General features: G+C 51.5%; 1 protein-coding gene across 1 annotated transcript in view; it reads left to right on the forward strand.

Annotated features, from left to right (window-relative positions):
• LOC140385963 (SWI/SNF-related matrix-associated actin-dependent regulator of chromatin subfamily D member 3-like) overlaps window positions 1–26,422 on the forward strand; it is a 200,035-nt gene that overhangs the window by 111,422 nt on the left and 62,191 nt on the right. Inside the window, exons 9-11 of the mRNA XM_072468607.1 lie at window positions 3,006–3,141; window positions 3,954–4,076; window positions 7,211–7,312. Coding sequence (XP_072324708.1) covers window positions 3,006–3,141; window positions 3,954–4,076; window positions 7,211–7,312 — 361 coding nt within the window. The remainder of the gene's footprint in view (window positions 1–3,005; window positions 3,142–3,953; window positions 4,077–7,210; window positions 7,313–26,422) is intronic.

Genomic DNA, 26,422 nt, shown 5'->3' on the forward strand with positions numbered 1-26,422 from the left:
TCTCCCCCCCAACCTCCTTCGTTCCAGTGAGAACAAACCGAGTTTGTTCAACCGCTCCTCATAGCTAATGCCCTCCATACCAGGCAACATTCTGGTAAATCTCTTCTGCACCCTCTCTAAAGCCTCCACATCCTTCTGGTAGTGTGGCGACCAGAATTGAACACTATACTCCAAGTGTGGCCTAACTAAGGTTCTATACAGCTGCAACATGACTTGCCAATTCTTATACTCAATGCCCCGGCCAATGAAGGCAAGCATGCCGTATGCCTTCTTGACTACCTTCTCCACCTGTGTTGCCCCTTTCAATGAACTGTGGACCCGTTGTCCTAGATCTCTCTGACTGTCAATACTCTTGAGGGTTCTACCATTCACTGTATATTCCCTACCTGCATTAGACCTTCCAAAATGCATTACCTCACATTTGTCTGGATTAAACTCCATCTGCCATCTCTCCGCCCAAGTCTCCAAACAATTTAAATCCTGCTGTATCCTCTGACAGTCCTCATCGCTATCCGCAATTCCACCAACCTTTGTGTCGTCCGCAAACTTACTAATCAGACCAGTTACATTTTCCTCCAAATCATTTATATATACTATGAACAGCAAAGGTCCCAGCACTGATCCCTGCGGAACACCACTGGTCACAGCCCTCCAATTAGAAAAGCATCCTTCCATTGCTACTCTCTGCCTTCTATGGCCTAGCCAGTTCTGTATCCACCTTGCCAGCTCACCCCTGATCCCGTGTGACTTCACCTTTTGTACTAGTCTACCATGAGGGACCTTGTCAAAGGCCTTACTGAAGTCCATATAGACAACATCCACTGCCCTCCCTGCATCAATCATCTTTGTGACCTCCTCGAAAAACTCTATCAAGTTAGTGAGGCACGATCTTCCCTTCACAAAACCATGCTGCCTCTCACTAATACGTCCATTTGCTTCCAAATGGGAGTAAATCCTGTCTCGAAGAATTCTCTCCAGTAATTTCTCTATTTTTCAAGACGCCCAACACCTCGTCTTTTTGGATCTCGATGTGACCCAGGCTATCTACACACCCTTCTCCAGACTCAACATCTACCAATTCCTTCTCTTTGGTGAATACTGACGCGAAGACACTGAGACACACACACAGACCGTACAGGAGCTGACACTGAGAGACACACACAGACCGTACAGGAGCTGACACTGAGACACACAGACCGTACAGGGGCTGACACTGAGAGACACACACAGACCGTACAGGGGCTGACACTGAGACACACACACAGACCGTACAGGAGCTGACACTGAGAGACACACACAGACCGTACAGGGGCTGACACTGAGACACACACACACAGACCGTACAGGAGCTGACACTGAGAGACACACACAGACCGTACAGGGGCTGACACTGAGACACACACACACAGACCGTACAGGAGCTGACACTGAGAGACACACACAGACCGTACAGGGGCTGACACTGAGAGACACACACAGACCGTACAGGGCTGACACTGAGAGACACACACAGACCGTACAGGAGCTGACACTGAGAGACACACACAGACCGTACAAGAGCTGACACTGAGCGACACACACAGACCGTACAGGGGCTGACACTGAGAGACACACACAGACCGTACAGGGGCTGACACTGAGAGAGACACACAGACCGTACAGGGGCTGACACTGAGAGACACACACAGACCGTACAGGAGCTGACACTGAGAGACACACACAGACCGTACAGGAGCTGACACTGAGAGACACACACAGACCGTACAGGGGCTGACACTGAGACACACACACAGACCGTACAGGAGCTGACACTGAGACACACACACAGACCGTACAGGGGCTGACACTGAGAGACACACACAGACCGTACAGGAGCTGACACTGAGAGACACACACAGACCGTACAGGGGCTGACACTGAGAGACACACACAGACCGTACAGGGGCTGACACTGAGACACACACACACAGACCGTACAGGAGCTGACACTGAGAGACACACACAGACCGTACAGGAGCTGACACTGAGACACACACACAGACCGTACAGGGGCTGACACTGAGAGACACACACAGACCATACAGGGCTGACACTGAGAGACACACACAGACCGTACAGGAGCTGACACTGAGAGACACACACAGACCGTACAGGGCTGACACTGAGAGACACACACAGACCGTACAGGAGCTGACACTGAGAGACACACACAGACCGTACAGGAGCTGACACTGAGACACACACACAGACCGTACAGGGGCTGACACTGAGAGACACACACAGACCGTACAGGAGCTGACACTGAGAGACACACACAGACCGTACAGGAGCTGACACTGAGACACACACACAGACCGTACAGGGGCTGACACTGAGACACACACACAGACCGTACAGGAGCTGACACTGAGACACACACACAGACCGTACAGGGGCTGACACTGAGAGACACACACAGACCGTACAGGGGCTGACACTGAGACACACACACAGACCGTACAGGAGCTGACACTGAGACACACACACAGACCGTACAGGGCTGACACTGAGAGACACACACAGACCGTACAGGAGCTGACACTGAGAGACACACACAGACCGTACAGGAGCTGACACTGAGACACACACACAGACCGTACAGGGGCTGACACTGAGAGACACACACAGACCGTACAGGGGCTGACACTGAGACACACACACAGACCGTACAGGAGCTGACACTGAGAGACACACACACACACAGACCGTACAGGGGCTGACACTGAGACACACACACAGACCGTGCAGGAGCTGACACTGAGAGACACACACACACACAGACCGTACAGGAGCTGATACTGAGACACACACAGACCGTACAGGAGCTGATACTGAGACACACACAGACCGTACAGGAGCTGATACTGAGACACACACACACCGTACGGGAGCTGACAGAGACGCACGGATGCGATGAGGTGGAATCTCTCCTGATCCCTGTTGTGACTCCTTGCTGCCATTCTCAGTGTGGATCCGAATGACCAGAAGAAGACGGCTTGTTACGATATCGATGTGGAGGTCGACGACCCCCTGAAAGGTCAGATGAGCAGCTTCCTCCTGTCAACAGCCAATCAGCAGGAGATCGCTGCGCTGGACAACAAGGTACCCCCTGTCCGTACGGCCCCCTGGGGGGGGGGGGGGGGGGGGGGAGGGGGGGGATGGGGATGACTTGGGGGGGAGTGGGGGCAGTGTGGTGGGGGGGAGGGCGGGGTGGCAAGGGGGTGAGGGCGCGGTGGGGGGGTGGGGTGGGGGGGTGAGGGCAGGGGGGTGAGGGTGGGGTGGCGGGGGTGAGGGCAGGGTGGAGGGTGAGGGCGGGGGGGTGAGGGCAGGGTGGCGGGGGGTGAGGGCAGGGTGGGGGGGTGAGGGCAGGGTGGGGGAGGTGAGGGCAGGGTGAGGGGGTGAGGGTGGGGTGAGGGCGTGGGGTGAGGGGAGGGCGGGGGGGTGAGGGCAGGGTGGAGGGTGAGGGCAGGGTGGGGGAGGTGAGGGCGGGGGGGTGAGGGCAGGGTGAGGGGGTGAGGGTGGGGTGAGGGGAGGGCGGGGGGGTGAGGGGAGGGCGGGGGGGTGAGGGCAGGGTGGAGGGGGAGGTGAGGGCGGGGGGGTGAGGGCAGGGTGGGGGGGTGAGGGGAGGGCCTGGGGGTGAGGGGGTGAGGGGGTGAGGGTGGGGTGAGGGGAGGGCGGGGGGGTGAGGGGAGGGCGGGAGGGTGAGGGGAGGGTGGGGGGGTGAGGGCAGGGTGGGGGGGTGAGGGCAGGGTGGGGGAGGTGAGGGCGGGGTGGGGGGGTGAGGGGAGGGCGGGGGGGGGTGAGGGCGGGGTGGGGTCTGATCACAAACATGACCATTAAAAGCGAGCGGACAGCCATTGAACCGCTCTTTGCGAAAGTGGACAGGGGTCTCCATCATTGTTTTGTTTCCTCAGATCCACGAAACCATCGAATCGATTAACCAGCTGAAGATTCAGAGAGATTTTATGCTGAGTTTCTCGAAGGATCCCAAGGGATACATCCAGGAATGGCTGAGATCGCAGAGCCGGGATCTGAAGGTAGGCAGTGTCATTTCTGTCAAAGTGGAGGTTTACCTCGTGCACGGTCTCAACGCGGAGGAGACTGAGGGCAGCATCCTCGAATCCTCCTGAAATCCCGAGCTGGTGCCAGAGGACTGGGAATAGCTTCAGCAGAAAGCGTGGGGGGGGCAAGTACAGGCTGGTCATTGGTGGGAAAGCTCCCGAAACAGCAGCAAGTCACTGAGACAAACGTGGAGTAATGAAGGAATTTGTTAAGGGAAAATCCCGTTTGACTAACTTGCCGGAGGGTTTTGACGGGGGGACAGAGAGGGTTGATGAGGATGATCGTTTGCACATAGACCCGTCAGCAAAGTTGAAAGAGGATTAGAAGAGACGGTGGGAGCTCAGATACAACGTTGTGTGAGTGACGGGGAGCAGACAGGAGCGGTGGATGGAGGGTAAGCGATCCCCCAGGGCTCGGGATTAGGATCCCTGCTTTACCTGTTTTTTATCCATGACCCGGACGTGGGGGTACAGGGCACAATTTCAGCACAAGAATCCAAGACAAAATGCGGAAGTATAGTGTGAAGAAGACAGCGTTAAACTGCAGAAGGACAGAGACGAGGTTAGGGTCAGGGTGGGCAGAGAGGTGGCAGGTGAAGTTCAATGCGGAGAAGTGGAGGTGATGCATTTTGGTAGGAAGGACAATATAAAATATGGGGTAAAACTCGAGCGGAGGGATCTGGTGTAGATGTGCGCAGGTCAGGTGGAGAGAGTCGGTATCAAAACATATTTGGGCTTTATTAATGGGGGGGGCCAGACGACAAGAGAAAGGGTGTCAGGCTGAACTGATACAAGACACTAGTCAGACCTCAGCTGGAATATTGTGTCGTGTTCTGGGCGCCACACTATAGGAAGGATGTAAATGACCAGAGAGAGTGTGGAAAAGATTCACGGGAACGGTTCCAGGCGGTTAAGTTGGAGATACGGGGACAGCTCTCCTGGTTGGAGTCAGACCCGGCACAAAGGAAGATGGTTGTGATGGTTGGAGGTCAATCATCTCAGCTCCAGGACATCACTGCAGGAGTTCCTCAGGGGAGTGTCCTCGGCCCAAACACCTTCAGCTGCTCATCAATGACCTTCCCTCCATCATAAGGTCAGAAATGGGATGTTTGCGATGACTGCACAATGTTCAGCACCATTCGCGACTCCTCAGATAATGAAGCCGTCTATGTCCAAATGCAGCGATATCTGGGCAATATCCAGGCTTGGAGCTGACCAGTGGCAAGTTACATTCGCACCACACAAGTAGATCATAGAATTTACAGTGCAGAAGGAGACCATTCAGCCCACCGAGTGTGAACCGGCCCTTGGAAAGAGCACCCTACTTAAGCCCACGCCTCCACCCTATCCCCATAACCCAGTAACCCCACCTAACCTTTTTGGACACTAAGGAGCAATTTAGAACGGCCAATCCACCTAACCTGCACATCTTTGGACTGCGGGAGGAAACCGGAGCACCCGGAGGAAACCCACGCAGACACGGGGAGAACGTGCAGACTCCGCACAGACAGTGACCCAAGCCAGGAATCGAACCTGGGACCCTGAAGCTGTGAAGCAGCTGTGCTAACCACTGTGCTACCACGCTGCCCAATTGAATTCGAATATCACCATCTGTGAATATCACGTGATGGGATTCGAACCCAGATCCTCAGGCCACGACTCTGGCTTACTAGCCCAATGACAATACCATTACCCCACTGCCTCTCCAAAGGTACCAGCAATGACCAGGATCTAACCATCGCCCCTTGCCATTCAATGGTATCACCATCGCTGAATCCCCCACAGTCAACATCCTGGGGGTTACCATTGATCAGAAACTGAACTGGACCCAGCCACATTAATACTGTGGCTCCCAGGGCAGGTCAAAGGCTGGGAATCCTACAGCGAGTAACTCACCTCCTGTCTCCCCAAAGCCTACCCGCCATCCACAAGGCGCAAGTCAGGAGCTGCATGGCTGCCTTGCCAGCTGTGGCTATGGTGTTCCGTGCCCGTCCACCCTGACCCCACAGCCCACCTCCTGGTGCCCCCCCCACCCCCTCCCCAGCCCTGGAAGAAGCCCCCCGGCCAGCGGCAGAACTGTCAGCAAACTATGGCCATGTTGGACACGTTCCGTCCCCCCTCTCTCTCTCCCTCAGCAGAAACAGCGCCGGTTTCACCATCCTTTGAAAGCATGAGTGAACCGCGCCCGTCGGCAATTCCCCGCGGTGGAGGCGGAGAATCGCGGATGGCCCGGAGATACCGTCTCAGGCCCGTTAATGATACGCCAATGGCGTTTACGTGCGGAGTGGAACGCATTGACGCCGCTGTCGAGGCGCCGGAGAATTGCGATTTGGCGTGAAACCGGTTCTTCGCACAATCACATTTTCGATTTTAATGTCGGTCGACGGAGAATCCGCCAACATATACCCCAATTTGTTACAGTCACCCCAGGGGGCTGCAAACTGTAGCTGGGGAGGCACTGCTCCTGTCGGTGGAAGGATCTCAGATTTTAGGCAATTTGTAAATGATCCAGAGGCAAATGGGGAGAAGGTTTTTCACACCGTGCGCGTGGTCAGTGTTTGGGGCAAGCTGCCTGAGAGTGGCGTAGAGACGGGTCCGACTGCGAGCTTCAATCTGGATAATAATCGGCAGGAAATATTTACAGCTGGGCCTTCATCGTGCGATTCCTCACAGAGACGGCAGTGCCAAGCGGGAACTCTCAGCCACACAAACCTGCGGAGGCCGGGGTGTGGTCAGCTGAAAATTCCGACACTAAAATAGATTATTGTTGCGCACGATTCAGTTTGTAAATCAAAGCGAACCAATGGACTTGAAATACTGATCTGCCAAAACCTAACGAGGCTGGAGGGGCTGAATGTCCTCCTCCAGTTCCGAGTATAACAAAAGGAAGGTTGGTCAGATGAGGTGAAGAGAAGCCGGGGGGAATATGTGAATCAGTATCTAGCGAGAGAGGACAGGCTGACGTTAAAGACGTAAGGGGGTAGTGGGGGAGTGGCAGAGACAGATGATCAGGCACAACCTAGTTAAATGGCGGTGCTGGAACGAGGGGCTGAATGGCCTGTCCCGCTTCCGCCGAGGTTTACCTTTAACATTTGGGAATGTTTTGACAGATAATGACGGATGTGGTTGGAAACCCGGAAGAAGAACGACGAGCTGACTTTTACCAACAGCCATGGTCCCAGGAAGCCGTCAACAGATACTTCTACTGCAAGGTAATTATCCCAATGTACAGAACTCCGGATTCCCTGTCTCCGCACGAACCCCAATATACAGAACTCCGGATTCCCTGTCTCCGCACAAACCCCAATATACAGAACTCCGGATTCCCTGTCTCCGCACAAACCCCAATATACAGAACTCCGGATTCCTGTCTCGGCACAAACCCCAATATACAGAACTCCGGATTCCCTGTCTCCACACAAACCCCAATATACAGAACTCCGGATTCCCTGTCTCCGCACAAACCCCAATATACAGAACTCCGGATTCCTGTCACCGCACAAACCCCAATATACAGAACTCCGGATTCCTGTCTCCGCACAAACCCCAATATACAGAACTCCGGATTCCTGTCTCCCACAAACACCAATATACAGAACTCCGGATTCCTGTCTCTGCACAAACCCCAATATACAGAACTCCGGATTCCCTCTCTCCGCACAAACCCCAATATACAGAACTCCGGATTCCTGTCTCCGCACAAACCCCAATAATCAGAACTCCGGATTCCCTCTCTCCGCACAAACCCCAATATACAGAACTCCGGATTCCTGTCTCCGCACAAACCCCAATATACAGAACTCCGGATTCCCTGTCTCCGCACAAACCCCAATAATCAGAACTCCGGATTCCTGTCTCGGCACAAACCCCAATATACAGAACTCCGGATTCCTGTCTCTGCACAAACCCCAATATACAGAACTCCGGATTCCCTCTCTCCGCACAAACCCCAATATACAGAACTCCGGATTCCTGTCTCCGCACAAACCCCAATAATCAGAACTCCGGATTCCCTCTCTCCGCACAAACCCCAATATACAGAACTCCGGATTCCTGTCTCCGCACAAACCCCAATAATCAGAACTCCGGATTCCCTCTCTCCGCACAAACCCCAATATACAGAACTCCGGATTCCTGTCTCGGCACAAACCCCAATATACAGAACTCCGGATTCCCTGTCTCCGCACAAACCCCAATAATCAGAACTCCGGATTCCCTCTCTCCGCACAAACCCCAATATACAGAACTCCGGATTCCTGTCTCCGCACAAACCCCAATACACAGAACTCCGGATTCCCTGTCTCCGCACAAACCCCAATATACAGAACTCCGGATTCCTGTCTCCGCACAAACCCCAATATACAGAACTCCGGATTCCCTGTCCCCGCACAAACCCAATATACAGAACTCCGGATTCCTGTCTCCGCACAAACCCCAATATACAGAACTCCGGATTCCTGTCTCCGCACAAACGCCAATATACAGAACTCTGGATTCCTGTCTCCGCACAAACCCCAATATACAGAACTCCGGATTCCCTGTCTCCGCACAAACCCCAATATACAGAACTCCGGATTCCCTGTCTCCGCACAAACACCAATAATCAGAACTCCGGATTCCCAGTCTCCGCACAAACCCCAATATACAGAACTCTGGATTCCTGTCTCCGCACAAACCCCAATATACAGAACTCGGGATTCCCTGTCTCCGCACAAACCCCAATATACAGAACTCCGGATTCCTGTCTCCGCACAAACCCCAATATACAGAACTCCGGATTCCTGTCTCCGCACAAACCCCAATATACAGAACTCCGGATTCCTGTCTCCGCACAAACCCCAATAATCAGAACTCTGGATTCCTGTCGCCGCACAAACCCCAATATACAGAACTCCGGATTCCTGTCTCCGCACAAACCGCAATATACAGAACTCCGGATTCCCTGTCTCCGCACAAACCCCAATATACAGAACTCCGGATTCCTGTCTCCGCACAAACCCCAATAATCAGAACTCCGGATTCCCTGTCTCCGCACAAACCCCAATATACAGAACTCCGGATTCCTGTCTCCGCACAAACCCCAATATACAGAACTCCGGATTCCCTGTCTCCGCACAAACCCCAATATACAGAACTCCGGATTCCCTGTCCCCGCACAGACCCCAATATACAGAACTCCGGATTCCTGTCTCCGCACAAACCCCAATATACAGAACTCCGGATTCCCTGTCTCCGCACAAACCCCAATATACAGAACTCCGGATTCCCTGTCCCCGCACAGACCCCAATATACAGAACTCCGGATTCCTGTCTCCGCACAAACCCCAATATACAGAACTCCGGTTTCCTGTCTCCGCACAAACCCCAATAATCAGAACTCTGGATTCCTGTCGCCGCACAAACCCCAATATACAGAACTCCGGATTCCTGTCTCCGCACGAACCCCAATATAGAGAACTCCGGATTCCTGTCACCGCACAAACCCCAATAATCAGACCTCCGGATTCCCTGTCTCCGCACGAACCCCAATATACAGAACTCCGGATTCCTGTCTCCGCACAAACCCCAATAATCAGAACTCCGGATTCCCTGTCTCCGCACAAACCCCAATAATCAGAACTCCGGATTCCCTGTCTCCGCACAAACCCCAATAATCAGAACTCTGGATTCCTGTCGCCGCACAAACCCCAATATACAGAACTCCGGATTCCTGTCTCCGCACAAACCCCAATAATCAGAACTCCGGATTCCTGTCTCCGCACGAACCCCAATATAGAGAACTCCGGATTCCTGTCACCGCACAAACCCCAATAATCAGAACTCCGGATTCCTGTCTCCGCACAAACCCCAATAATCAGAACTCCGGATTCCTGTCTCCGCACGAACCCCAATATAGAGAACTCCGGATTCCTGTCACCGCACAAACCCCAATAATCAGAACTCCGGATTCCTGTCGCCGCACGAACCCCAATATACAGAACTCCGGATTCCTGTCTCCGCACGAACCCCAATATAGAGAACTCCGGATTCCTGTCCCCGCACAGACCCCAATATACAGAACTCCGGATTCCTGTCTCCGCACAAACCCCAATATACAGAACTCCGGATTCCCTGTCTCCGCACAAACCCCAATATACAGAACTCCGGATTCCTGTCTCCGCACAAACCCCAATATACAGAACTCCGGATTCCCTGTCTCCGCACAAACCCCAATATACAGAACTCCGGATTCCTGTCTCCGCACAAACCCCAATAATCAGAACTCTGGATTCCTGTCGCCGCACAAACCCCAATATACAGAACTCCGGATTCCTGTCTCCGCACGAACCCCAATATAGAGAACTCCGGATTCCTGTCACCGCACAAACCCCAATAATCAGAACTCTGGATTCCTGTCGCCGCACAAACCCCAATAATCAGAACTCCGGATTCCCTGTCTCCGCACAAACACCAATAATCAGAACTCCGGATTCCTGTCTCCGCACGAACCCCAATATAGAGAACTCCGGATTCCTGTCTCCCACAAACCCCAATATACAGAACTCCGGATTCCTGTCACCGCACAAACCCCAATAATCAGAACTCCGGATTCCTGTCTCCGCACAAACCCCAATAATCAGAACTCCGGATTCCTGTCTCCGCACGAACCCCAATATAGAGAACTCCGGATTCCTGTCACCGCACAAACCCCAATAATCAGAACTCTGGATTCCTGTCGCCGCACAAACCCCAATATACAGAACTCCGGATTCCCTGTCTCCGCACAAACACCAATAATCAGAACTCCGGATTCCTGTCTCCGCACGAACCCCAATATAGAGAACTCCGGATTCCTGTCACCGCACAAACCCCAATAATCAGAACTCCGGATTCCTGTCTCCGCACAAACCCCAATAATCAGAACTCCGGATTCCTGTCTCCGCACGAACCCCAATATAGAGAACTCCGGATTCCTGTCACCGCACAAACCCCAATAATCAGAACTCCGGATTCCTGTCTCCGCACGAACCCCAATATAGAGAACTCCGGATTCCCTGTCTCCGCACAAACCCCAATATACAGAACTCCGGATTCCTGTCACCGCACAAACCCCAATAATCAGAACTCCGGATTCCTGTCTCCGCACAAACCCCAATATACAGAACTCCGGATTCCTGTCTCCGCACAAACCCCAATATAGAGAACTCCGGATTCCCTGTCCCCGCACAGACCCCAATATACAGAACTCCGGAATCCTGTCTCCGCACAAACCGTAACATACAGAACTCCGGATTCCTGTCTCCGCACAAACCCCAATATACAGAACTCCGGATTCCTGTCTCCGCACAAACCCCAAAACACCGAACTCCGGATTCCTGTCTCCGCACAAACCCCAATAATCAGAACTCCGGATTCCTGTCTCCGCACAAACCCCAATATACAGAACTCCGGATTCCTGTCTCCGCACAAACCCCAGTATACAGAACTCCGGATTCCTGTCTCCGCACAAACCCCAATATACAGAACTCCGGATTCCCTGTCTCCGCACAAACCCCAATATACAGAACTCCGGATTCCCTGTCTCCGCACAAACCCCAATAATCAGAACTCCGGATTCCTGTCTCCGCACAAACCCCAATATACAGAACTCCGGATTCCCTGTCTCCGCACAAACCCCAATAATCAGAACTCCGGATTCCTGTCTCCGCACAAACCCCAATATACAGAACTCCGGATTCCCTGTCTCCGCACAGACCCCAATAATCAGAACTCCGGATTCCTGTCTCCGCACAAACCCCAATATACAGAACTCCGGATTCCTGTCTCCGCACAAACACCAATATACAGAACTCCGGATTCCTGTCTCCGCACGAACCCCAATAATCAGAACTCCGGATTCCCTGTCTCCGCACAAACCCCAATATACAGAACTCCGGATTCCCTGTCCCCGCACAAACACCAATAATCAGAACTCTGGATTCCTGTCGCCGCACAAACCCCAATATACAGAACTCCGGATTCCTGTCTCCGCACAAACCCCAATAATCAGAACTCCGGATTCCTGTCTCCGCACAAACCCCAATATACAGAACTCCGGATTCCTGTCTCCGCACAAACCCCAATATACAGAACTCCAGATTCCCTGTCTCCGCACAAACCCCAATATACAGAACTCCGGATTCCTGTCTCCGCACAAACCCCAATATACAGAACTCCGGATTCCCTGTCCCCGCACAAACACCAATAATCAGAACTCTGGATTCCTGTCGCCGCACAAACCCCAATATACAGAACTCCGGTTTCCTGTCTCCGCACAAACCCCAATATACAGAACTCCGGTTTCCTGTCTCCGCACAAACCCCAATATACAGAACTCTGGATTCCTGTCTCCGCACAAACCCCAAAAATCAGAACTCTGGATTCCTGTCGCCGCACAAACCCCAATATACAGAACTCCGGTTTCCTGTCTCCGCACAAACCCCAATATACAGAACTCCGGTTTCCTGTCTCCGCACAAACCCCAATATACAGAACTCCGGTTTCCTGTCTCCGCACAAACCCCAATATACAGAACTCTGGATTCCTGTCTCCGCACAAACCCCAATAATCAGAACTCCGGATTCCTGTCTCCGCACGAACCCCAATATAGAGAACTCCAGATTCCTGTCTCCGCACAAACCCCAATAATCAGAACTCCGGATTTCTGTCTCCGCACAAACCCCAATATAGAGAACTCCGGATTCCCTGTCTCCACACAAACCCCAATAATCAGAACTCCGGATTCCCTGTCTCCGCACAAACCCCAATATACAGAACTCCGGATTCCTGTCTCCGCACAAACCGCAATATACAGAACTCCGGATTCCTGTCTCCGCACAAACCCCAAGATAGAGAACTCCGGATTCCCTGTCTCCACACAAACCCCAATATACAGAACTCCGGATTCCCTGTCTCCGCACAAACCCCAATAATCAGAACTCCGGATTCCCTGTCTCTGCACAAACCCCAATATACAGAACTCCGGATTCCCTGTCTCCGCACAGACCCCAATATACAGAACTCCGGATTCCCTGTCTCCGCACAAACCCCAATATACAGAACTCCGGATTCCTGTCTCCGCACAAACCCCAATATACAGAACTCCGGATTCCCTGTCTCCGCACAAACCCCAATAATCAGAACTCCGGATTCCTGTCTCCGCACAAACCCCAATATACAGAACTCCGGATTCCCTGTCTCCGCACAAACCCCAATAATCAGAACTCCGGATTCTTGTCTCCGCACAAACCCCAATATACAGAACTCCGGATTCCTGTCTCCGCACAAACCCCAATATACAGAACTCCGGATTCCTGTCTCCGCACAAACCGCAATAATCAGAACTCCGGATTCCTGTCTCCGCACAAACCGCAATAATCAGAACTCCGGATTCCCTGTCTCCGCACAAACCCCAATATACAGAACTCCGGATTCCTGTCGCCGCACAAACCCCAATAATCAGAACTCCGGATTCCTGTCTCCGCACAAACCCCAATATACAGAACTCCGGATTCCCTGTCTCCGCACAAACCCCAATAATCAGAACTCCGGATTCCCTGTCTCCCACAAACCCCAATATACAGAACTCCAGATTCCTGTCTCCGCACAAACCCCAATAATCAGAACTCCGGAATCCTGTCTCCGCACAAACACCAATATACAGAACTCCGGATTCCCTGTCTCCGCACAAACCCCAATAATCAGAACTCCGGATTCCCTGTCTCCGCACAAACCCCAATAATCAGAACTCCGGATTCCCTGTCTCCGCACAAACCCCAATAATCAGAACTCCGGATTCCCTGTCTCCGCACCAACCCCAATACACAGAACTCCGGATTCCTGTCTCCGCACAAACCCCAATATACAGAACTCCGGATTCCCTGTCTCCGCACAAACCCCAATAATCAGAACTCCGGATTCCCTGTCTCCGCACAAACCCCAATATACAGAACTCCGGATTCCTGTCTCCGCACAAACCCCAATAATCAGAACTCCGGATTCCTGTCTCCGCACAAACCCCAATAATCAGAACTCCGGATTCCTGTCTCCGCACAAATCCCAATAATCAGAACTCCGGATTCCTGTTTCCGCACAAACCCCAATATACAGAACTCCGGATTCCTGTCTCCGCACAAACCCCAATAATCCGAACTCCGGATTCCTGTCTCCGCACAAATCCCAATAATCAGAACTCCGGATTCCCTGTCTCCGCACAAACACCAATAATCAGAACTCCGGATTCCTGTCTCCGCACAAACCGCAATAATCAGAACTCCGGATTCCTGTCTCCGCACAAACCCCAATATACAGAACTCCGGATTCCTGTCTCCGCACAAACCGCAATATACAGAACTCCGGATTCCTGTCTCCGCACAAACCCCAATATACAGAACTCCGGATTCCTGTCTCCGCACAAACACCAATAATCAGAACTCCGGATTCCCTGTCTCCGCACAAACACCAATAATCAGAACTCCGGATTCTTGTCTCCGCACAAACCCCAATATACAGAACTCCGGATTCCTGTCTCCGCACAAACCCCAATATACAGAACTCTGGATTCCTGTCTCCGCACAAACCCCAATAATCAGAACTCCGGATTCCTGTCCCCGCACAAACCCCAATAATCAGAACTCTGGATTCCTGTCTCCGCACAAACCCCAATAATCAGAACTCCGGATTCCTGTCTCCGCACAAACCCCAATAATCAGAACTCCGGATTCCTGTCTCCGCACAAACCCCAATAATCAGAACTCTGGATTCCTGTCTCCGCACAAACCCCAATAATCAGAACTCCGGATTCCTGTCTCCGCACAAACCCCAATATACAGAACTCTGGATTCCTGTCTCCGCACAAACCCCAATATACAGAACTCCGGATTCCCTGTCTCCGCACAAACCCCAATATACAGAACTCTGGATTCCTGTCTCCGCACAAACCCCAATATACAGAACTCCGGATTCCCTGTCTCCGCACAAACCCCAATATACAGAACTCCGGATTCCTGTCTCCGCACAAATCCCAATAATCAGAACTCCGGATTCCTGTCTCCGCACAAACCCCAATATACAGAACTCCGGATTCCTGTCTCCGCACAAATCCCAATAATCAGAACTCCGGATTCCTGTCTCCGCACAAACCCCAATATACAGAACTCCGGATTCCCTGTCTCCGCACAAACCCCAATAATCAGAACTCCGGATTCCCTGTCTCCGCACAAACCGCAATATACAGAACTCCGGATTCCTGTCTCCGCACAAACCCCAATATACAGAACTCCGGATTCCTGTCTCCGCACAAACCCCAATATACAGAACTCCGGATTCCCTGTCCCCGCACAAACCCCAATATACAGAACTCCGGATTCCCTGTCTCCGCACAAACCCCAATATACAGAACTCCGGATTCCTGTCTCGGCACAAACACCTATAATCAGAACTCCGGATTCCTGTCTCCGCACAAACCCCAATATACAGAACTCCGGATTCCCTGTCTCCGCACAAACCCCAATAATCAGAACTCCGGATTCCCTGTCTCCGCACAAACCGCAATATACAGAACTCCGGATTCCTGTCTCCGCACAAACCCCAATATACAGAACTCCGGATTCCTGTCTCCGCACAAACCCCAATATACAGAACTCCGGATTCCCTGTCCCCGCACAAACCCCAATATACAGAACTCCGGATTCCCTGTCCCCGCACAAACACCAATAATCAGAACTCCGGATTCCCTGTCTCCGCACAAACCCCAATAATCAGAAGTCCGGATTCCTGTCTCCGCACAAACCCCAATAATCAGAACTCCGGATTCCTGTCTCCGCACAAACCCCAATAATCAGAACTCCGGATTCCTGTCTCCGCACAAACCCCAATATACAGAACTCTGGATTCCTGTCTCCGCACAAACCCCAATATACAGAACTCCGGATTCCTGTCTCCGCACGAACCCCAATATAGAGAACTCCGGATTCCTGTCTCCGCACAAATCCCAATAATCAGAACTCCGGATTCCTGTCTCCGCACAAACCCCAATATACAGAACTCCGGATTCCTGTCTCCGCACAAATCCCAATAATCAGAACTCCGGATTCCCTGTCTCCGCACAAACCCCAATATACAGAACTCCGGATTCCCTGTCCCCGCACAAACACCAATAATCAGAACTCCGGATTCCCTGTCTCCGCACAAACCCCAATAATCAGAACTCCGGAATCCTGTCTCCGCACAAACCGCAATATACAGAACTCCGGTTTCCTGTCTCCGCACAAACCCCAATATACAGAACTCCGGATTCCTGTCTCCGCACAAACCCCAATATACAGAACTCCGGATTCCTGTCTCCGCACAAACCCCAATATACAGAACTCCGGATTCGCTGTCTCCGCACAAACCCCAATATACAGAACTCCGGATTCCCTGTCCCCGCACAAACCCCAATATACAGAACTCCGGATTCCCTGTCTCCGCACAAACACCAATAATCAGAACTCTGGATTCCTGTCTCCGCACAAACCGCAATATACAGAACTCCGGATTCTTGTCTCCGCACAAACCCCAATATACAGAACTCCGGATTCCCTGTCCCCGCACAAACACCAATAATCAGAACTCCGGATTCCTGTCTCCGCACAAACCCCAATAATCAGAACTCTGGATTCCTGTCTCCGCACAAACCCCAATAATCAGAACTCCGGATTCCTGTCTCCGCACAAACCCCAATATACAGAACTCTGGATTCCTGTCTCCACACAAACCCCAATATACAGAACTCCGGATTCCCTGTCTCCGCACAAACCCCAATATACAGAACTCTGGATTCCTGTCTCCGCACAAACCCCAATATACAGAACTCCGGATTCCCTGTCTCCGCATAAACCCCAATATACAGAACTCCGGATTCCCTGTCTCCGCACAAACCCCAATATACAGAACTCCGGATTCCCTGTCCCCGCACAAACACCAATAATCAGAACTCCGGATTCCCTGTCTCCGCACAAACCCCAATATACAGAACTCCGGATTCCCTGTCCCCGCACAAACCCCAATATACAGAACTCCGGATTCCCTGTCCCCGCACAAACACCAATAATCAGAACTCCGGATTCCTGTCTCCGCACAAACCCCAATATACAGAACTCTGGATTCCTGTCTCCGCACAAACCCCAATATACAGAACTCCGGATTCCCTGTCTCCGCACAAACCCCAATATACAGAACTCCGGATTCCCTGTCTCCGCACAAACCCCAATATACAGAACTCCGGATTCCCTGTCTCCGCACAAACACCAATAATCAGAACTCCGGATTCCTGTCGCCGCACAAACCCCAATAATCAGAACTCCGGATTCCCTGTCTCCGCACAAACCCCAATATACAGAACTCCGGATTCCCTGTCTCCGCACAAACCCCAATATACAGAACTCCGGATTCCCTGTCTCCGCACAAACACCAATAATCAGAACTCTGGATTCCCTGTCTCCGCACAAACCCCAATATACAGAACTCCGGATTCCCTGTCTCCGCACAAACCCCAATATACAGAACTCTGGATTCCTGTCTCCGCACAAACCCCAATATACAGAACTCTGGATTCCTGTCTCCGCACAAACCCCAATATACAGAACTCTGGATTCCTGTCTCCGCACAAACCCCAATATACAGAACTCTGGATTCCTGTCGCCGCACAAACCCCAATAATCAGAACTCCGGATTCCTGTCTCCACACAAACCCCAATATACAGAACTCCGGATTCCTGTCTCCGCACAAACCCCAATATACAGAACTCCGGATTCCCTGTCTCCGCACAAACCCCAATATACAGAACTCCGGATTCCTGTCTCCGCACAAACCCCAATAATCAGAACTCCGGATTCCTGTCTCCGCACAAACCCCAATATACAGAACTCCGGATTCCCTGTCTCCGCACAAACCCCAAAAATCAGAACTCTGGATTCCTGTCTCCGCACAAACCCCAATAATCAGAACTCCGGATTCCTGTCTCCGCACGAACCCCAATATAGAGAACTCCGGATTCCTGTCTCCGCACAAACCCCAATATACAGAACTCCGGATTCCCTGTCTCCGCACAAACCCCAATATACAGAACTCCGGATTCCTGTCTCCGCACAAACCCCAATATACAGAACTCCGGATTCCCTGTCTCCGCACAAACCCCAAAAATCAGAACTCTGGATTCCTGTCTCCGCACAAACCCCAATAATCAGAACTCCGGATTCCTGTCTCCGCACGAACCCCAATATAGAGAACTCCGGATTCCTGTCTCCGCACAAACCCCAATATACAGAACTCCGGATTCCCTGTCTCCGCACAAACCGCAATATACAGAACTCCGGATTCCTGTCTCCGCACAAACCCCAATATACAGAACTCCGGATTCCAGTCTCCGCACAAACCGCAATATACAGAACTCCGGATTCACTGTCTCCGCACATACCCCAATATACAGAACTCCGGATTCCTGTCTCCGCACAAACCCCAATAATCAGAACTCCGGATTTCTGTCTCCGCACAAACCCGAATATACAGAACTCCGGTTTCCTGTCTCCGCACAAACCCCAATATACAGAACTCTGGATTCCTGTCTCCGCACAAACCCCAATAATCAGAACTCCGGAATCCTGTCTCCGCACAAACCCCAATATACAGAACTCTGGATTCCTGTCTCCGCACAAACCCCAAAAATCAGAACTCTGGATTCCTGTCTCCGCACAAACCCCAATAATCAGAACTCCGGATTCCTGTCTCCGCACGATCCCCAATATAGAGAACTCCGGATTCCTGTCTCCGCACAAACCCCAATAATCAGAACTCCGGATTTCTGTCTCCGCACAAACCCCAATATAGAGAACTCCGGATTCCCTGTCTCCACACAAACCCCAATATACAGAACTCCGGATTCCCTGTCTCCACACAAACCCCAATATACAGAACTCTGGATTCCCTGTCTCCGCACAAACACCAATAATCAGAACTCCGGATTCCTGTCTCCGCACAAACCCCAATATACAGAACTCCGGATTCCCTGTCTCCACACAAACCCCAATGTACAGAACTCTGGATTCCCTGTCTCCGCACAAACACCAATAATCAGAACTCCGGATTCCTGTCTCCGCACAAACCCCAATAATCAGAACTCCGGATTCCTGTCTCCGCACAAACCCCAATATACAGAACTCCGGATTCCTGTCTCCGCACAAACCCCAATATACAGAACTCCGGATTCCCTGTCTCCACACAAACCCCAATATACAGAGCTCTGGATTCCCTGTCTCCGCACAAATCCCAATATACAGAACTCCGGATTCCCTGTCTCCACACAAACCCCAATATACAGAACTCCGGATTCCTGTCTCCGCACAAACCCCAATAATCAGAACTCCGGATTCCTGTCTCCGCACAAACCCCAATAATCAGAACTCCGGATTCCTGTCTCCGCACAAACACCAATATACGGAACTCCGGATTCCTGTCTCCGCACAAACCCCAATAATCAGAACTCCGGATTCCCTGTCTCCGCACAAACTGCAATATACAGAACTCCGGATTCTTGTCTCCGCACAAACCCCAATATACAGAACTCCGGATTCTTGTCTCCGCACAAACCCCAATATACAGAACTCCGGATTCCCTGTCTCCGCACAAACTGCAATATACAGAACTCCGGATTCTTGTCTCCGCACAAACCCCAACATACAGAACTCCGGATTCCCCGTCTCCGCACAAACCCCAATAATCAGTACTCCGGATTCCTGTCTCCGCACAAACACCAATATACAGAACTCCGGATTCCTGTCTCCGCACAAACCCCAATATACAGAACTCCGGATTCCTGTCTCCGCACAAACCCCAATATACAGAACTCCGGATTCCCTGTCTCCGCACAAACCCCAATATACAGAACTCCGGATTCCCTGTCTCCGCACAAACCCCAATATACAGAACTCCGGATTCTTGTCTCCGCACAAACCCCAACATACAGAACTCCGGATTCCCCGTCTCCGCACAAACCCCAATATACAGAACTCCGGATTCCGGTCTCCGCACAAACCCCAATAATCAGAACTCCGGATTCCTGTCTCCGCACAAACCCCAATATACAGAACTCTGGATTCCTGTCTCCGCACAAACTGCAATAATCAGAACTCCGGATTCCCTGTCTCCGCACAAACCGCAATATACAGAACTCCGGATTCCCTGTCTCCGCACAAACCCCAATATACAGAACTCCGGATTCCTGTCTCCGCACAAACCCCAATATACAGAACTCCGGATTCCCTCTCTCCGCACGAACCCCAATAATCAGAACTCCGGATTCCTGTCTCCGCACAAACCCCAATATACAGAACTCCGGATTCTTGTCTCCGCACAAACCCCAATATACAGAACTCCGGATTCTTGTCTCCGCACAAACCCCAATAATCAGAACTCCGGATTCCTGTCTCCGCACAAACCCCAATAATCAGAACTCCGGATTCTTGTCTCCGCACAAACCCCAATAATCAGAACTCCGGATTCCTGCCTCCGCACAAACCCCAATATACAGAACTCCGGATTCCCTGTCTCCGCACAAACTGCAATATACAGAACTCCGGATTCCCTGTCTCCGCACAAACCCCAATAATCAGAACTCCGGATTCCCTGTCTCCGCACGAACCCCAATATACAGAACTCCGGATTCCTGTCTCCGCACAAACCCCAATATACAGAACTCCGGATTCCCTGTCTCCGCACAAACCCCAATATACAGAACTCCGGATTCCCTGTCTCCGCACAAACCGCAATAATCAGAACTCCGGATTCCTGTCTCCGCACAAACCTCAATATACAGAACTCCGGATTCCTGTCTCCGCACAAACCCCAATATACAGAACTCCGGATTCCCTGTCTCCGCACAAACCCCAATAATCAGAACTCCGGATTCCCTGTCTCCGCACAAACACCAATAATCAGAACTCCGGATTCCTGTCTCCACACAAACCCCAATATACAGAACTCCGGATTCCTGTCTCCGCACAAACCCCAATATACAGAACTCCGGATTCCCTGTCTCCGCACAAACCCCAATATACAGAACTCCGGATTCCCTGTCTCCGCACAAACCCCAATAATCAGAACTCCGGATTCCCTGTCTCCGCACAAACCGCAATAATCAGAACTCCGGATTCCTGTCTCCGCACAAACCCCAATATACAGAACTCCGGATTCCTGTCTCCGCACAAACCCCAATATACAGAACTCCGGATTCCCTGTCTCCGCACAAACCCCAATAATCAGAACTCCGGATTCCCTGTCTCCGCACAAACCCCAATATACAGAACTCCGGATTCCTGTCTCCGCACAAACACCAATAATCAGAACTCCGGATTCCTGTCTCCGCACAAACCCCAATAATCAGAACTCTGGATTCCTGTCGCCGCACAAACCCCAATAATCAGAACTCCGGATTCCCTGTCTCCGCACAAACCCCAATATACAGAACTCCGGATTCCCTGTCTCCGCACAAACCCCAATATACAGAACTCCGGATTCCCTGTCTCCGCACAAACACCAATAATCAGAACTCTGGATTCCCTGTCTCCGCACAAACCCCAATATACAGAACTCCGGATTCCCTGTCTCCGCACAAACCCCAATATACAGAACTCTGGATTCCTGTCTCCGCACAAACCCCAATATACAGAACTCTGGATTCCTGTCTCCGCACAAACCCCAATATACAGAACTCTGGATTCCTGTCTCCGCACAAACCCCAATATAAAGAACTCTGGATTCCTGTCGCCGCACAAACCCCAATAATCAGAACTCCGGATTCCTGTCTCCACACAAACCCCAATATACAGAACTCCGGATTCCTGTCTCCGCACAAACCCCAATATACAGAACTCCGGATTCCCTGTCTCCGCACAAACCCCAATATACAGAACTCCGGATTCCTGTCTCCGCACAAACCCCAATAATCAGAACTCCGGATTCCTGTCTCCGCACAAACCCCAATATACAGAACTCCGGATTCCCTGTCTCCGCACAAACCCCAAAAATCAGAACTCTGGATTCCTGTCTCCGCACAAACCCCAATAATCAGAACTCCGGATTCCTGTCTCCGCACGAACCCCAATATAGAGAACTCCGGATTCCTGTCTCCGCACAAACCCCAATATACAGAACTCCGGATTCCCTGTCTCCGCACAAACCCCAATATACAGAACTCCGGATTCCTGTCTCCGCACAAACCCCAATATACAGAACTCCGGATTCCCTGTCTCCGCACAAACCCCAAAAATCAGAACTCTGGATTCCTGTCTCCGCACAAACCCCAATAATCAGAACTCCGGATTCCTGTCTCCGCACGAACCCCAATATAGAGAACTCCGGATTCCTGTCTCCGCACAAACCCCAATATACAGAACTCCGGATTCCTGTCTCCGCACAAACCCCAATATACAGAACTCCGGATTCCAGTCTCCGCACAAACCGCAATATACAGAACTCCGGATTCACTGTCTCCGCACATACCCCAATATACAGAACTCCGGATTCCTGTCTCCGCACAAACCCCAATAATCAGAACTCCGGATTTCTGTCTCCGCACAAACCCCAATATACAGAACTCCGGATTCCTGTCTCCGCACAAACCCCAATATACAGAACTCCGGATTCCCTGTCTCCGCACAAACCCCAATATACAGAACTCCGGATTCCCTGTCCCCGCACAAACACCAATAATCAGAACTCTGGATTCCTGTCGCCGCACAAACCCGAATATACAGAACTCCGGTTTCCTGTCTCCGCACAAACCCCAATATACAGAACTCTGGATTCCTGTCTCCGCACAAACCCCAATAATCAGAACTCCGGAATCCTGTCTCCGCACAAACCCCAATATACAGAACTCTGGATTCCTGTCTCCGCACAAACCGCAAAAATCAGAACTCTGGATTCCTGTCTCCGCACAAACCCCAATAATCAGAACTCCGGATTCCTGTCTCCGCACGATCCCCAATATAGAGAACTCCGGATTCCTGTCTCCGCACAAACCCCAATAATCAGAACTCCGGATTTCTGTCTCCGCACAAACCCCAATATAGAGAACTCCGGATTCCCTGTCTCCACACAAACCCCAATATACAGAACTCCGGATTCCCTGTCTCCACAGAAACCCCAATATACAGAACTCTGGATTCCCTGTCTCCGCACAAACACCAATAATCAGAACTCCGGATTCCTGTCTCCGCACAAACCCCAATATACAGAACTCCGGATTCCCTGTCTCCACACAAACCCCAATATACAGAACTCTGGATTCCCTGTCTCCGCACAAACACCAATAATCAGAACTCCGGATTCCTGTCTCCGCACAAACCCCAATAATCAGAACTCCGGATTCCTGTCTCCGCACAAACCCCAATATACAGAACTCCGGATTCCTGTCTCCGCACAAACCCCAATATACAGAACTCCGGATTCCCTGTCTCCACACAAACCCCAATATACAGAGCTCTGGATTCCCTGTCTCCGCACAAATCCCAATATACAGAACTCCGGATTCCCTGTCTCCACACAAACCCCAATATACAGAACTCCGGATTCCTGTCTCCGCACAAACCCCAATAATCAGAACTCCGGATTCCTGTCTCCGCACAAACCCCAATAATCAGAACTCCGGATTCCTGTCTCCGCACAAACACCAATATACGGAACTCCGGATTCCTGTCTCCGCACAAACCCCAATAATCAGAACTCCGGATTCCCTGTCTCCGCACAAACTGCAATATACAGAACTCCGGATTCTTGTCTCCGCACAAACCCCAATATACAGAACTCCGGATTCTTGTCTCCGCACAAACCCCAATATACAGAACTCCGGATTCCCTGTCTCCGCACAAACTGCAATATACAGAACTCCGGATTCTTGTCTCCGCACAAACCCCAACATACAGAACTCCGGATTCCCCGTCTCCGCACAAACCCCAATAATCAGTACTCCGGATTCCTGTCTCCGCCCAAACACCAATATACAGAACTCCGGATTCCTGTCTCCGCACAAACCCCAATATACAGAACTCCGGATTCCTGTCTCCGCACAAACCCCAATATACAGAACTCCGGATTCCCTGTCTCCGCACAAACCCCAATATACAGAACTCCGGATTCCCTGTCTCCGCACAAACCCCAATATACAGAACTCCGGATTCTTGTCTCCGCACAAACCCCAACATACAGAACTCCGGATTCCCCGTCTCCGCACAAACCCCAATATACAGAACTCCGGATTCCGGTCTCCGCACAAACCCCAATAATCAGAACTCCGGATTCCTGTCTCCGCACAAACCCCAATATACAGAACTCTGGATTCCTGTCTCCGCACAAACTGCAATAATCAGAACTCCGGATTCCCTGTCTCCGCACAAACCGCAATATACAGAACTCCGGATTCCCTGTCTCCGCACAAACCCCAATATACAGAACTCCGGATTCCTGTCTCCGCACAAACCCCAATATACAGAACTCCGGATTCCCTCTCTCCGCACGAACCCCAATAATCAGAACTCCGGATTCCTGTCTCCGCACAAACCCCAATATACAGAACTCCGGATTCTTGTCTCCGCACAAACCCCAATATACAGAACTCCGGATTCTTGTCTCCGCACAAACCCCAATAATCAGAACTCCGGATTCCTGTCTCCGCACAAACCCCAATAATCAGAACTCCGGATTCTTGTCTCCGCACAAACCCCAATAATCAGAACTCCGGATTCCTGTCTCCGCACAAACCCCAATATACAGAACTCCGGATTCCCTGTCTCCGCACAAACTGCAATATACAGAACTCCGGATTCCCTGTCTCCGCACAAACCCCAATAATCAGAACTCCGGATTCCCTGTCTCCGCACGAACCCCAATATACAGAACTCCGGATTCCTGTCTCCGCACAAACCCCAATATACAGAACTCCGGATTCCCTGTCTCCGCACAAACCCCAATATACAGAACTCCGGATTCCCTGTCTCCGCACAAACCGCAATAATCAGAACTCCGGATTCCTGTCTCCGCACAAACCCCAATATACAGAACTCCGGATTCCTGTCTCCGCACAAACCCCAATATACAGAACTCCGGATTCCCTGTCTCCGCACAAACCCCAATAATCAGAACTCCGGATTCCCTGTCTCCGCACAAACACCAATAATCAGAACTCCGGATTCCTGTCTCCGCACAAACCCCAATATACAGAACTCCGGATTCCTGTCTCCGCACAAACCCCAATATACAGAACTCCGGATTCCCTGTCTCCGCACAAACCCCAATATACAGAACTCCGGATTCCCTGTCTCCGCACAAACCCCAATAATCAGAACTCCGGATTCCCTGTCTCCGCACAAACCGCAATAATTAGAACTCCGGATTCCTGTCTCCGCACAAACCCCAATATACAGAACTCCGGATTCCTGTCTCCGCACAAACCCCAATATACAGAACTCCGGATTCCCTGTCTCCGCACAAACCCCAATAATCAGAACTCCGGATTCCCTGTCTCCGCACAAACCCCAATATACAGAACTCCGGATTCCTGTCTCCGCACAAACACCAATAATCAGAACTCCGGATTCCTGTCTCCGCACAAACCCCAATAATCAGAATTCTGGATTCCTGTCGCCGCACAAACCCCAATATACAGAACTCCGGATTCCTGTCTCCGCACAAACCGCAATATACAGAACTCCGGATTCCCTGTCTCCGCACAAACCCCAATATACAGAACTCCGGATTCCTGTCTCCGCACAAACCCCAATAATCAGAACTCCGGATTCCCTGTCTCCGCACAAACCCCAATATACAGAACTCCGGATTCCTGTCTCCGCACAAACCCCAATATACAGAACTCCGGATTCCCTGTCTCCGCACAAACCCCAATATACAGAACTCCGGATTCCTGTCTCCGCACAAACCCCAATATACAGAACTCCGGATTCCCTGTCTCCGCACAAACCCCAATATACAGAACTCCGGATTCCCTGTCCCCGCACAGACCCCAATATACAGAACTCCGGATTCCTGTCTCCGCACAAACCCCAATATACAGAACTCCGGTTTCCTGTCTCCGCACAAACCCCAATAATCAGAACTCTGGATTCCTGTCGCCGCACAAACCCCAATATACAGAACTCCGGATTCCTGTCTCCGCACGAACCCCAATATAGAGAACTCCGGATTCCTGTCACCGCACAAACCCCAATAATCAGAACTCCGGATTCCTGTCGCCGCACGAACCCCAATATAG

Source organism: Scyliorhinus torazame, chromosome 11 (assembly GCF_047496885.1).
Source record: "Scyliorhinus torazame isolate Kashiwa2021f chromosome 11, sScyTor2.1, whole genome shotgun sequence".
NCBI lineage: Eukaryota > Metazoa > Chordata > Chondrichthyes > Carcharhiniformes > Scyliorhinidae > Scyliorhinus > Scyliorhinus torazame.